General features: G+C 41.3%; 1 protein-coding gene across 1 annotated transcript in view; it reads right to left on the bottom strand.

Moving 5' to 3' along the window:
• The window catches only part of PDPN (podoplanin), a 27,736-nt gene that overhangs the window by 7,345 nt on the left and 6,658 nt on the right, over positions 1-13,733 (bottom strand). The window contains exon 2 of the mRNA XM_019541541.1: positions 1,251-1,371. Within this exon, the coding sequence (XP_019397086.1) occupies positions 1,251-1,371 (121 nt within the window). The remainder of the gene's footprint in view (positions 1-1,250; positions 1,372-13,733) is intronic.

Genomic DNA, 13,733 nt, shown 5'->3' on the forward strand with positions numbered 1-13,733 from the left:
AGTGAGGTATTCCCTCCTAGGTACAAGGTTTGATGGGGATGGAGTAGGATCAAACTGGACGTCAGGGTTAGGCACAGACATTACACAAAAAATCAGTATAAATGATTGGAAATCGATTTAAATCTATAACACAAGAGAAGTTCAGTGCACATAAATCACTGCTGTCTTGGTTTGTGGTTTATGACCGAAAATGACCAAAACCAGTTTAAGATGTACCTGGATGGACATAGTATCAGGCTTAACTTGATTTAGGTTAAATTGGTTTATTGAATGTCTACACCAGATCCCCTGCAGATTCAAGCTGTTTGCTTCAGCTGAGCAGGGAGGCGTGCTCTAGCGCCCCCCAGCTTCTGGCCTTGGCCACTGCAGGCATGTGGCTGCATTTCCAGAATCACAAGTGAATGTCTGTTCACTTACTTCAATCTACGCAGCTTAGATTAATTTGTGAAGATTGAATCAATTCAGCCTCAGACTTTTTTACTGTCTGTACTTAGCCCAGGAGCTCCCAGAGGCATATGACCAGAGAGCCACAACCAGGTATTTTTACCTCTAATTCAAGAGCAGCTGAGAATCAAGACCAATATTTTACAAAACAGGTGTGTGAGAGAGAGTGGGAGGAACAGGTTAGTAATAAAAGGAGAGAACCCTCTAGCGAACTCTCTGGATTTCCACTGTGAATGCATGTGGGTTCGTCATAAGCTACATCTGCATCGGGAGGCCTGGGTTTTAGGATGCTCCCAGGCAAGTTTCCATTTAAGAGCACAATATGCTGCTTCATCAATTTGTAAAGTAAACATTAAATTGCATTTTTGCTTAGTGTCACTGTGTGAACTTTTGTCATAAAGAAAAAGCAATTTTATAACTGCCTTCCACAGCAGTCCCTAGCAGCAATATTTCAAACCATCAGCACAGAGACAGGGAAAGCTGAATTTACCAATCTTCTAGAAGTTTGCAGATCAGTTTGTCTGGTGTGTTACATCAGTTTGACATTTGCTCATCTTCACTAAAGCCAGTGGAAACACACCAAGACAGAACTACTGCACAGCGGTGCAGAGGCAGGCTGAGAATATTTTGCACAATTCAGCAACTGTCACAAATATTTCCAGCTTTTTGCAAAGCAAAACCCCTGGCATTTGGTCAGCTTTTTTTTTTTTTTTTTTGCAACTCAAGTCATGACTTACTGCTATGTAATTTTAATGGTTAAAACCATATTGACAGGTCAAAAGACAACATAGGGAATGCAGTATCACACTGAACTGGAGAGCCTTGCTTTAGTGACACTCACCAGAGTTGGCACTTCATTGTACCATGTGTCGTTCCTGTCTTTGAAATCCGTTGTTGTACTTTCTTCATCCTCTAGAACTGAGCTTGCTAAATAAAATACAGAAAATGAGTTGCAGTGTCAGTTGATCACCCTTGGCTAAACTGAACAGCCCATACATTAATACATCCAGCATGAGAGGATTTACTTCTGTTTCCATCTCTGTCTTGCTAAATACGTATATACGCATACATTTGCAACATACGGTGAATAAAGCCTACTTAATTCCTGATAAACTCCTTTTCTCATCTCAACTAAATCTCTGATTATAGACTTACCTTTGAAAGAGCCGGTTTCAACTTTTTGAGGCGCAAGGCACCCTACAGAAAATGCCAACTGTTAGTTTTCATAACAGAAAAGTAAAAGAGCGGTTCTTCTCTTGCAAAGAACTCAAAGGCCACAACAGCTCCCAATATATTTAACATGCTGGATTCCTACTTGAAATCTCCAGTTTATCCTTTGAATCTTGTTTGCACACCTAACCATGCTAACACTGCATGGCACCCTTGAAAGGATCTCAAGGGACCCCAGGATACCATGGCACCTGGTTGAGAATCACTGACCTGGAACCTTCATGATTGCTAGCAGGTATAAGGGGACATTTTGGGGGAAATCCAAGTAGAAAACGGACAAATCAATTTTTCAATATTTAAAAACTTGTTGTTTGTTTAAACAGCAGTCCAAAACGAAAGGGTTTTTATTCTAGTCTCACATGTGTTACCCGACTCCTTGGCACAGTTCTGTTGCACAGGTCCTATCACTTTCTCCCATAGACATGGCCAAGTCTGGCTGACTTTCCAGTCAAGAGGAAAACAGAGAGAGAGAGAAAAAGACAGGACAGGAAAAGGGCAACTATATGAAAATAGCTGGTAATTCTTAAGAAGGTCAGAAGAACACAGGTGCCATCTGTTCAGATATCAAAATTACTCATGAAACTGTGATCATCCATCGATGCTGATATTATTTGCAGTTTCCTGGGAGCTTTTAATTCACCGTAACTAAGAAGGCTGCCTGTTAAGCTGTTTCTTGGGATATGATGATGTTGCCCCTTCCAAATGCCACTGTGAAACTTAACTCTATTAGTCCAAGAGCTAATAATAAGTATATGCCTGAGTTCAAAACCCAAGATAGACACACTTCCAAACAAACGTTTGGAGAACTCAGATCTAGATTCATACTTTATACCTGGTCTCAGTCTCTGCAGCAAGCTGAACCACTCTCCATCTCCAAACACCTTTTGAACCTTTTGCTACCTGTCATCCTTCACATACTCTTTAGATTAGCTTCACATTTTATTTGTGCAGAAAGCTGATCAAAAAATGGCCTGATTCTGTAAGGTATCTTTGAAGTATAGGTAGCACTTCCTGAAGCTCTCAGCTCAAAACTTTGAGTATCAGGATTTAAGGCTTTTCTGATGCAAAACGTTCAAGTTCAAAGAGGAATGAAGAAAGGCCACGTTTTGAGCCACCAACTCAAACACTGACTGTGTAACTTTAGCTTTTTCCACCTGGCACTAATATATACCTAGTACCTTCTTCTGAGTAGATGAAAAACAATGAAGTTTCACCTGTACAAAGATCAAACTTGGGAATGGGCTCTGTGGGTACTAATTTCTCCTGAAGATCAGGCCAGCAAGTGAGGTATCTAAAGCTCTCATCCAGGAAAACATTTTAAAAGGAATGAATATTTAAACATATGAGCAGCTTGGGACTCATATGAGCAGTCCAGTTGAAATACTTCCATTTCAGTATGAATTTAGGTACTGAATTCTAAACATCAGGTGTTAGAAAAGGCAGGCTCAGGGTCTTCTTGTGGATAGTTTTAATCCAAAGACATGCTTTAGGAACATTGTGTATCGTCTGCATTAATCATACCTGTCCTTTGTTGAGGGATACATCACGTGCAGTGAAATGGGTCCCCCTGCCATTCAGAGTAGTTGGAAGTCCCAATTTGTATTGCAGGACTTTTTTTGCTTCCTGTGCACTGGCTGAAGAGGGCAAGAGAGCAGTTGTTGAAAGGAAAGGTAAAGAGACTGGATTTCTCCCCAAATGAACTCCAGCAATGGGTTCAAAAATGTAAAAACCACCTGTTTACTAACCATTTTATTCTGAGCAGTGGGTGTCTCTGATCCTTTCTTTCCCTCCTGCACTAGCTTCTGTTCCAGTGTTTCTCTACTTATATGTGATGAACAGAATTGCTTCCATTCAACACGCACCATATCCCAGTGCAATTTCCAAAGTGTCAAATGATATATTGGCAGCACAGTTCAGTTAATTGTTTGTAAGCAAGGAGGACAGCTATCCACAGTGTGAGAATAGAAAGCAGGGCATACTGTATTGTTTTAATATGTTTATATAGGGGAAATAAAACATTAAGTGAGCAGTCTGTAGTGTTTAAATATTTTTTTTTTAATTGCACCAGTGACAACTGGGTGATCTAAGTTGCATCCTCATCTCTTGGGCATCCAAGATTAGAAATTTACTGCTTTAATCTCTCTATTGAATAAATTAGTTTATCCATTAACTTCTTTGTTTTCGTTATTAGGTTGTGCATGAATTAGAGTTGAGCAAAGGATGGATGATTTGGGCCCAGTATTTGAACCAAAAAATTAGAGGAGGAAAATCAGGTCAGGCTGAATCAAAACACAGGTTAGTACCTTCAGACATTTCTGTCTGAAGTTATTTTTAAAAAAAATATATCCTGTTCTAGTGCAACTTTAAAGCATGAGACTGAGATCCCAGATGCCTCTGTCAAAATCTTGAAACCAGAGAATCTAATGTTAGATTTCTAAATCCACACTTAGGGACTTAAATAGAAACTTCTATTTAGGCATCTAAATATAGACTTTAGTTACTTAAATGTAGGCATGAAGCATCTACTTAGGTGCCTCAAAATGGATTGGAGAGTCAAACTTTAGGCACCAAGTTGGTATAAATAAGTGCCCTGGACAAGTACAACATGGAGAGCAGTGAAGCAAACTTCCCTTTGAGAGAGTTAAAACAGCCTTGATCTTTAAGAAAGTGTTGAACATCCACCCTCTGGACATCAGGCCCTTAAATGACTTCTCATTTTGCTTACCTAAAATTTCAGTCAATGGGAATCTTCACTTTTTTCTAACATTTTAGCCTGCAAGATGGACTTCAGTCTTCATCCTCCTTGCCTGCTGGGCCTCTCAGTTCTGGTGGTTAATAAGGGCATTAACTGCAGTGTACTTTCCCAAGTGCGGGAACTGTCCCCTGGGAACTGGACTATGGTCAATAAGGAATGTAACATAGAAGTGTCAGCATTCACTCAGTACCAAAGTAGGGTGGGCTTTGAACTTGCAGCTTGAAGATGAAAGCCTGTATTATATCCATCCCTAGACTTATCCTTTCCCTTCCTTTGTATCCTATGGAGAAGAATTATTTCATCTCCTCTGGCCTACTTGCTATGAGCCAAGGCAGGACTGCTTGACTCTATTGGCGAGCACTGCCATAAATTGCAGGGGTAGCATGTATTGTATTTATTATATTGTTGTAACACCTTTGCCAATCATGCAGATCAGGGTCCTGTTACATCTGATGCTAAACACAGAGGAGGCCTCTCTTTCAGGGCGCTTGTAATCTTAATATTATCTGTGAGTGGGGAAATACCATTAAAATCTCTTTTCTATCTAAATGATTCTTTTTAAATCAAGGGCTTGATCATTTTGGCCAATCTACTTTTGGGAAGAGCTCTAAAAGAGTAAATAATGGTAAATATGAAATGCTACCCTGGAGAAGTATAACTCGCATATATGTGTGCATGTGTGTTTAACACATTCTTTCTCTTCAGACCTAAAATGGCCAACCTCCTCCATCCCCCTGAAAGTTTAGAAAAAGAAATATTTAAAATGAAGGAGAAAGGCAAAGTTCTAGCGTGGAGTTGAAAATGCCCCGAGATGTCCATAAAACAACCCCATCTTGGGATTTATAAAAATAATGCCATTACATTGCCATTACCATGTTTGGACGACAATGTTTTAGTTAAGCGTGTCCATCTGCATGAGCTCAGCAATATGCACCGGAAGGATCAGGTAAGGTTATAATCCCAGGCCCAGTTGAAAAAATATCCCTTATGCAGAAGTCAGTGAATGAGCGCAGATGGAGAAAACCAATTACCACAGGGAAACCCCAAGCGGAAAGTAAAAGAAGTTTATTACATACATAACAAGCAACCCATTCATGGCGCTAATTACACTGTTGGCATTGCAATAGCTCTAAGCTCTGAAGAATGACCTGTTCTTCAGGCACCCAAAGGAAACAATGTAAGAAAACAAAGATGTAGATCCCTAGGGAACCTCACACGGAGAGATGTGCCACAGAGGGACTCTGACATAATTGGATTGTGTGCACTGAAGATTGGCAAAGTTTGCCACTGATAACCAGCAAGGAGTTCATATCTGCCCATGTATTTGCCTAATTTATCTAGTGCAGAGAGAGGCTTAAAGAGTTAGATGTGTTTAGATGATCAAAAAGAAGGCTGAGGGGTGCCTTGACATACCTGCTGGAATAGGAAATACAACATAGTAATGAGCTCTCCAGTTGGGCAGATTTAAACAATGAGGGTGGTAAACTGCTGCAACTAAGTGGTGGGTTGGCCATCTATTCAATCTTCAGGTCAAGACTGGATACTTGCCTGGAAGACTCACTTTAGTAAAAACAAAACAAAACCCAACCAGCTTTTTGGATTAACTGGGCCTGTGTTATATGAGCGTCTAATAGTCCCTTCTGGCCCTAAAAACCTATGATGCTTATAAATTGTTGGGTTTCAGTTACAAGTATTTACAATCTCACTCTAGTTGTCTAAACTCCCCAACACAGGGGTTTAACCATACTCCATAAATGTCACCCTATTTCCAGAACATGGTGACCAACCTAGTGAAACACATTTCCCTCATGTGCATCAAGAACATATTCTTTGAGTCAGCACAATGGAAACTTTGTTATGGACTTCAAAGGAGCTAGGATGTCACCCCAAGAACTAGAATACAATTTTCCCTGTACAATGGGACAGGCCAACTTTTATGAACAGCTCTACTGTTACAAAAGCAGTATGAAGGTTTTTTTGTTTTTTGCTGTGGTTTTTTTTATTGTTTTGTATGGAGAGAAATTCACTGGGAACAGGGCCTGTAGCCCACTTTGAAATAGGGCTCAAATCAGGCTTAAGTTGTATATGTGCATTGGACCTTTAATGGTCCGATGTTCAGAGGTAAATGTCACCTAACATGATGGCAGACAAGTTTTTTGGGTAAATTCGATATCTTTTCTTAGACCAACTGAAATAGTTGGAAAAATTCTTCAAGCTTTTGGGTGCAAACACCCTTCATCAGGCTGAGGAAGGAAGAAGAATTTTTCCAACTATATTAGTTGGTCTAATAAAAGTTATTGGATATTTACCCAAGGAACCTTGTCTGCCTTTGTCCTTGGGCCAACACGGCTCCAACCTATATACCTAACATGATGGTAAATTTTAGGGGGAACTGCAGGAGAAAGCATCAGCTTTCTATTACTGTATCTGAGCAGTTTGTAAAATCTGAATACCCCCCTACTGTCTGGTGTCTTCCTCTCTCCTGCTACCTTTTCTCTTGCCATTGTTTTTGCAGATGTAGGCTGGTGCAGATGTCAATTAATCACTGCATTTTGCATTGCCAAATTCTAACTGGGAGCATTCCAGTTGAAAGTCCCCAACTGTGATAGGATTGCAACTTCTCACGCTAGGGCAAGACACAATATCTTTGAAAGCTCCATGCTGCTACAGAAGTTTTTCAATGCATATGCATACAATAGCCCACTCTTAAAATAATGAGCTCACTATATCAGCTGAATGGAAAAGCCTCTTAGGGTGAGTTTCAAAGTACTCCTGTTGTGAAGGTCAATAGACTGAGCAAGAGTTGGATGATGCTTGAAGATTAGCATGTCTCTTAGGTACCTCCAAGCATAACAAAGAGCTTTTGAAGATGGAAGAGATCAAACCAACTTTTGACTTGTCTTGTAGCCTGAGTGACTTAAACTCCCATGTGCATTGCCAGCAAAGGCCCAGCTGCCATCTAACTTAGTGAGAAGATTTTGAGCTACCCCCTACATGGGTATGTTTTATTCCCTGTCAATAATGAAGATGTTTTTCCCAACTACTCAGTTGGTCTAATAAAAGATATCACATCTGCCCAAAGAACCTTGCCTGCCAACATTGAAAGAATTCACCTTAAGAAAAATTAGAAGACTCATCCATGGTTTCCCTGAAACCCCTCACCTCTGCCCAAGCATAGAATAAAAGAAATGAAAAGAGCCATATGATTGATTAGCAATTTTAAATTGAGTAGCACTATTTAAAGGACAGAAAGCTGTTTTCATACATCTTATGAGGTCATTGCTGTCAATCAGAGAGCATTGCATCTTTTAGAATTCAAGTTACTTTATTTTCATTCATTAATTGAAATTGGCAGTCAAAACCCAGTGGTGAACTCTCAAAATTTAAATGCATATGAGCCTTTGTCGGGATTACATTAGTGTCATTTGAGGCCCCTGAGCATGTCTCAAGGGACAATACTAATCAACCCACATTAACAGGGTATTTTTTTCAAAATCTGTAAGCCAGATACAAACCTAGTAGAAATGGGAACAAAGCTCTTGATGTCAATCCACATCGCAATCACTGATAGGGAGTCTGTCTATAGATCTATAGCTGTATTGCCAAAGAGGACTGAGGTGCATGTGTCTACATGACTGATTCTTCTTTTCAGATAAGATATCCACTGTCAGCTTTCCTAGGAGTATTTGTTTATTTATAACAAAAATGATATTTATCCACTAGGAGAAGTCATGGGTTAGGGAGCTACAGAAAGCTAAAGGGGTATTTTGCTGGTTTAACCACATGTGCATTCTGTTTGTCATCAAGTATTGTCAGAGAGTCAGACATAGGTTACAAGCTGATCAGAGTTGTAAATGTGTTAAGGACATTTCATTTCTCTGTGTTTTGTCTTTCACATTACAGCAGAGGATTGAGGCAACTTGCCATACTGGCTTAGCCCTATGGCTGCATACCTTTTTCTAATGCCTCCGGTTTCTGAATAGGGTGGCCATCACAGAGGACAGCCAGAAAGGAAAGGGCTGCAGTATGTGCTCTTTCTTCCTTCATTCCTGGTGACTCTTTCAAAAGTGTGATCTTTGAAAGATGATTTGAAAGAGCCACCTGGATAGCACCTGAAGCACTGCTGCAGTACAGAAAGAAAACCCCCACAAATCGCACAACACTGGGACATACCATCCCTCTCTGGAACCTATATGGAAAATCCTCAAACAATTGTAACCCATACTAGAAGGCAGCCCAATTCTTAAAGACATTGTCCCCAAACCACCCATTTTAGCCTTTTAAACAAGCACTGAACCTTGCCAACCTCATCACCAGAATGGACACTGAATGGATCCATGAGAAGAAACATAAAACCTGCCAACACATCTCGACCACTCCCACAATAACTACACCCCACAACAGAACCATCCCCATTTCTGGATTATACACCTGCACCTCCAGAAGTGTAATACATCTTATCCAGTGCACTAGATGCCCCAGTGGAAAATATGTAGGAGAGACCAAACAACAACTGCATACCAGAATGGATGCACACCAAAACTCTGCCAAAGACAGAAATACCCATTTACCTGTGGGGGCAAATTTCTCACAAGAAAACAACTGTCTCCCCAGTCTCTCAGTTCTAATCCTCAAAGGGAATTTACAAAACACCTTTCATGGATAAGCCTATGAACTTCACTTTGTCGGCTTCCTGGATGGAAAAAATCATGGACTAAATATAGACATTGGATTAATGGCACATTATAACTTGCTTAATATCTGATACCCCAGATAACCTCTCTACTATTTACCAGCTGCATTGTATCACCAGATCACCATTTCCCTTCCCCCTCAACCTGTTTCTCCCCCACTGTCTTCAGCACATTTGCAGACAGTCTGCATACCGGCTTCTGGCTTTGATCCCATCAAGGAAGAGCACCTCTGCCTGAAGAAGGGTGTTTGTATCCAAAAGCTTGCAAAAGAGAAATTTTCCAACTATTTTAGTTGGTCTAATAAAAGATATTGGATTTACCCAAAGAACCTTGTCATTCACTGACATGTGCTCATCATGCCATGCCTCTCAAGGGACACTATGTTGCATCTCGCATTGCATAGATTATTTTCTTTGAGAAAGCCAAGGGAAGTCCTTTGAGTTCCCAGACCTAAATATGGTACCCAGTGTTTGGAGAAGCCCTACTCCAACTTCTTCCTACCCTTAGCATAATTACCGCCTATTGAATAGAATAGAAGCTAGTACGTGACTTGGTTAAGAATCAATGAGGGGAAGGAAGGGCGCTTTGAACAACTTCAACATCTTTGGACAGCTTTGGACAAACAATATTTTTAATGGAAAACTGTGCAAACTTTGCCAGTTTTTTTCCGTTTGTATTTTGGGTCTGGTGGTACAAGATAACCACAGAGTTTAGGTCTGGATGCAAGCTGGACAAATCGTCACCTCACACATGTTGAGGCTTCACCCCACATGCAGCATTTTTTTCCCCAGTACTTTTAGGATTTGCAGAATCCAGGGAGGTGTCACAACTAGTAGGTTGTCTTGCTGCTGAGTCATTGGTTGCTTATTCTAAACCAATCTGACTTTTGCTCCTGGAAGGAAAGACCTTTTCTGTTGAATGCAAAAAAAAATATTTGCTTAATTTAAAACTTTGCAGTTGGCATCCAAATAAAACAGCAGAGAAACCTGTCCATGATTGTAAGATATGCTGCAGTATATTCACCACTTCACGTTCCAGAATGTGGGGAGGGCACTTTTAACCAAGAACATGGGGCCAATTTGTGCTTTTGGTTTTACCCATTAAACTAAAGGCAGACTCTTTGGCTTAGCAGTCCTATTCAGCGCTTGGAATATTTACTGTAAAGGAAGCAGACTGACTGTTATGGCACTACTTGTATTAAAATGTGGGTTTTTTCTGACTATGTTACGTTTTATTAACATGCACGTGCTCACTTTTAGCCTAGCATGTTATTGTGTGTGTGAACAAATGCCCAAATTAAATAGGGGTAAGTGGGAGCAGGGGCTCACCACGGAAAACCTGATGTCGACGGTCTGTGTGCCCGTGGCTAGTGATAACTTAAGTGCAGCTCCTTACCCCTTAATGAAAAAGCCAAACCGGAACAACTTAGTCCCATCGCTTACTATAGAGTACTTGTGGGCACACAAATGGTTACCGCATCCTCCGCTGTTCCACAGTCGGTTGTCCTGTTCATTAACTTGTTTTAACTGATAGCTTGTCTAAACTCTGAGGTATGGAAATCAATCATGCTATTAAAAGAAAAGGAAATACCTCTCTAGTTAGAGCTGCTGAAAACCTTCTGTGCTAGAAACTCCAGAGTGGATTTTGTTCTACACTTCACTTAGTGCCATGATTAAAGTCAAGCCAGACCTCTGGTGAAAGTACAAAAATATTGACGTCCTAGAGCCATATTCTCTGCTATTTCTGTCCTCTTTGACATTGCTAGGCCAACAGATAACTTGGTGCTAAGGATTTGTCCTCAGCTGGGCTCTTCTCATTTAAAAGGATCTTTACTGAAAGGCGAAGTCTGGCACACAGGGCAGTTTGAGAGAAGCCATTACCAATGCAGTCATTGAGGCTAAGGAAAATCTATGTGCGCCTAATTGAGACTGTGGTGGAACCTTTACATAGACCAGCGAGAGAGCTCAGCAAATATCCAAGCCGCTCTCATGAGCTAACTGTGCACTTTGTTTCAATCGGAGCCAAAGCAATAGTTCCCTTTCATTTCATGTTATAACTTAATATCATGTGGTAACTTTACTTTGCAGACACTGCACTTTGGGAATGCTACCACAGATTTAGATCATGGCAAAAACATGGGACCTTCACCAATTCTCCTTCAAAACCATGAGTTTCAGAAAAATAACATTTAAGGCTCATTTGGAGTCTGAGCCTCATGGGAGAGGGAGGAAGGGATGTCGATCTTTGAAGCTGTCCTTTACAAGAAGGACTAGAACATTTGCCTTTTTAAAGAAGTGACTTTTTTTTCCTGGCACACATGACTCCTGCAGCTGAGGCTTTCAGAAAAGTACCAACTATTGGGATACTTACAATGAAACCCAGAGAGTTAGCAACATCAATCCATTAGGGATTTGTGAATTGTTTTCATACTGCCGTTGTTTCCTCCTCATTATGATAGTTCCTAGTAGCAGTCCAGACTCAGGAACAGTGCCAGGACCCGTCAAAGTGCACTGGTGTGTGTGTGTGTGTGATATGATTTTCTTAAAGCTGCCCCCATGTCATTTTTCTTCAGGAAGATGCACACTGTACATTAAACTCTGAAGTGCCTGCTGTTGTTCCTGGGTACAGGCACTGACTTTATGAACTTTTGTATTCAGCACTGAAGGGAGGTGAACGAGAGAACAGGAAAGCATCATCATCAACCCCTTGAAAACACAAGTCCTTGATGTACATACTAGATCCAGGTGTACTCTGCTTTGTGTTGCAAATAGCTTTGTGTTGCAGAGAGCCCTGGAGATCAGCTGCGCTCCATGTGGCTTGCTTTGCTTGATGACAACATTTTGCTGAACTGTCAGAAATGTTTCTTTTGGCTGATGCATCGGGTCACCCCACCCTGGTGCAGATGGTTTCTATTGCTGTGGCTGGGCTAGCCAGAGGAACAAGGCCACCCCCGCTCTACCTCCACATCTCATCCTACAGTGCCGGATACTAGTAGAGAAACAGCTGTTTCTAAAAGAACCCTACATCTGCTGTTCTGGTATGGCATTTCATTTTTGCCCACATCCAGAAGAGTCTCAAAAAAATAAATAGTATTTTTAGATGGTGCAGATGCAAAGGAAAATTTCTAGGGTTCTGGAGAGTCTTTGGCCAATCATCTGGAAAGAAAAGTCTATGGCTGATTTTTGTTTTACTTTCATGAGACCTCTCCCCCTCCTTCCTGTCACCATCTCACCCTGACTCTACACCTGGGTATCCCACACTGGGTGCACATATACATCGCCCTTCAGCAATATTGTTACTGCACCATGCTTCACTGTACACGTGGCATAACTACCCGTACTGCACTGTACACATGGTGCATGGTTATTGTTAGCTGCCATTTCTCTGTAGTGGTGCGCTAAAATGGGCAGGGTGTGCAGGTACAGCGATATAGCTGCTGGTGACACGTAGACGCAAGTGATCACTACATCACAGCAGTGCGTCACTATGGCAATGAAGGGTGACTTGCAGACATGCCCACTGAATACCAAACTGGGCAACAAATTGCCATGAGAGCTTTGCTACAATGGGAGATTGGTGTGAAAGGATTGGGGTATGTGCATGCATGAAAAAGTCAGCAGAGATCTTGAGATGTTACCTGTCTGCAGCATGAACCTAGGAAGCAATAGATGCTAGGATCAGGCATGTCCAGGGTGTATCCTGCAGTCCCTGACCACAGCCAGACAAAAAGCAAACACATGAACAAGAAATTGCACAACTGAAACAAAAAACATGTTGGATTTTGGGGGAAATAGTAGTCATTTCTGTGGTGCGTGTGGCTTCTTTAAACAACGACACAAGAAGGAAACATGCTGAATGCTGGTAGAGGAGCCCAGCTACATAACTGCTTTGCATTAAGCTTTTTTTCTTACTTGGGTTTTGATGATCTGTGACTGTATTTTTTTTGGGTGGGGGAGAAGGGGGGTTCTCTCTTGATATAGAGTTATGGTGCCAGCTGCTAAATTGTCCAAGTCAGATCATCAGCAGGTGTGAATCTGTGAGACAGGTATTGACCATGGATTTATAGTCCCAGTTTTCCCTGGTCAGCCCCAGTTAATGAAAGGACTACTGTAATCTTTTAAACAGGAAGGATTTCTTCAGGTACATGGCTATAGACTTAGTTCTAACTCTCAAGGACTGAAAAGTGATTGGACAACAAGACGAATGACATCTGTTCTGCAGTCTCTTGGGGCTAACCAGAGTGGCAGTAATGCTGTAAAGGTATTGCTAGCTGCCAAATAAGTCAGATCAACTGTGTGTGTGTGTGTGTGTGTGCACATGCATGTGTGTGTGGTTCTTTATCTAGTTTTAGATGCTCAAAAGAGTCTAGTGTCTAAGGTGGATGCAGGATGCACCTTAAGCATGATGCCTCTAGTCCAGAGTGGTGTATGCAGCAAGCACTTTACCATTGCTTGCAATGCAGCCATTTTTGGGATGGGAGGTGGCAAATTTTAAACTATTGTACAGCAATGGGGGCTCAGGACAGAATGGGGGAGCAAATCCTATACATTCCCTTGCATTATATTGGGGGGGGAGCACATAGCAGAACAGGTGCAGTTTCCCAAAGGATT

The sequence above is a fragment of the Crocodylus porosus genome, unplaced genomic scaffold (genome assembly GCF_001723895.1).
Source record: "Crocodylus porosus isolate Cpor-Errol unplaced genomic scaffold, CroPor_comp1, whole genome shotgun sequence".
Lineage (NCBI taxonomy): Eukaryota > Metazoa > Chordata > Crocodylia > Crocodylidae > Crocodylus > Crocodylus porosus.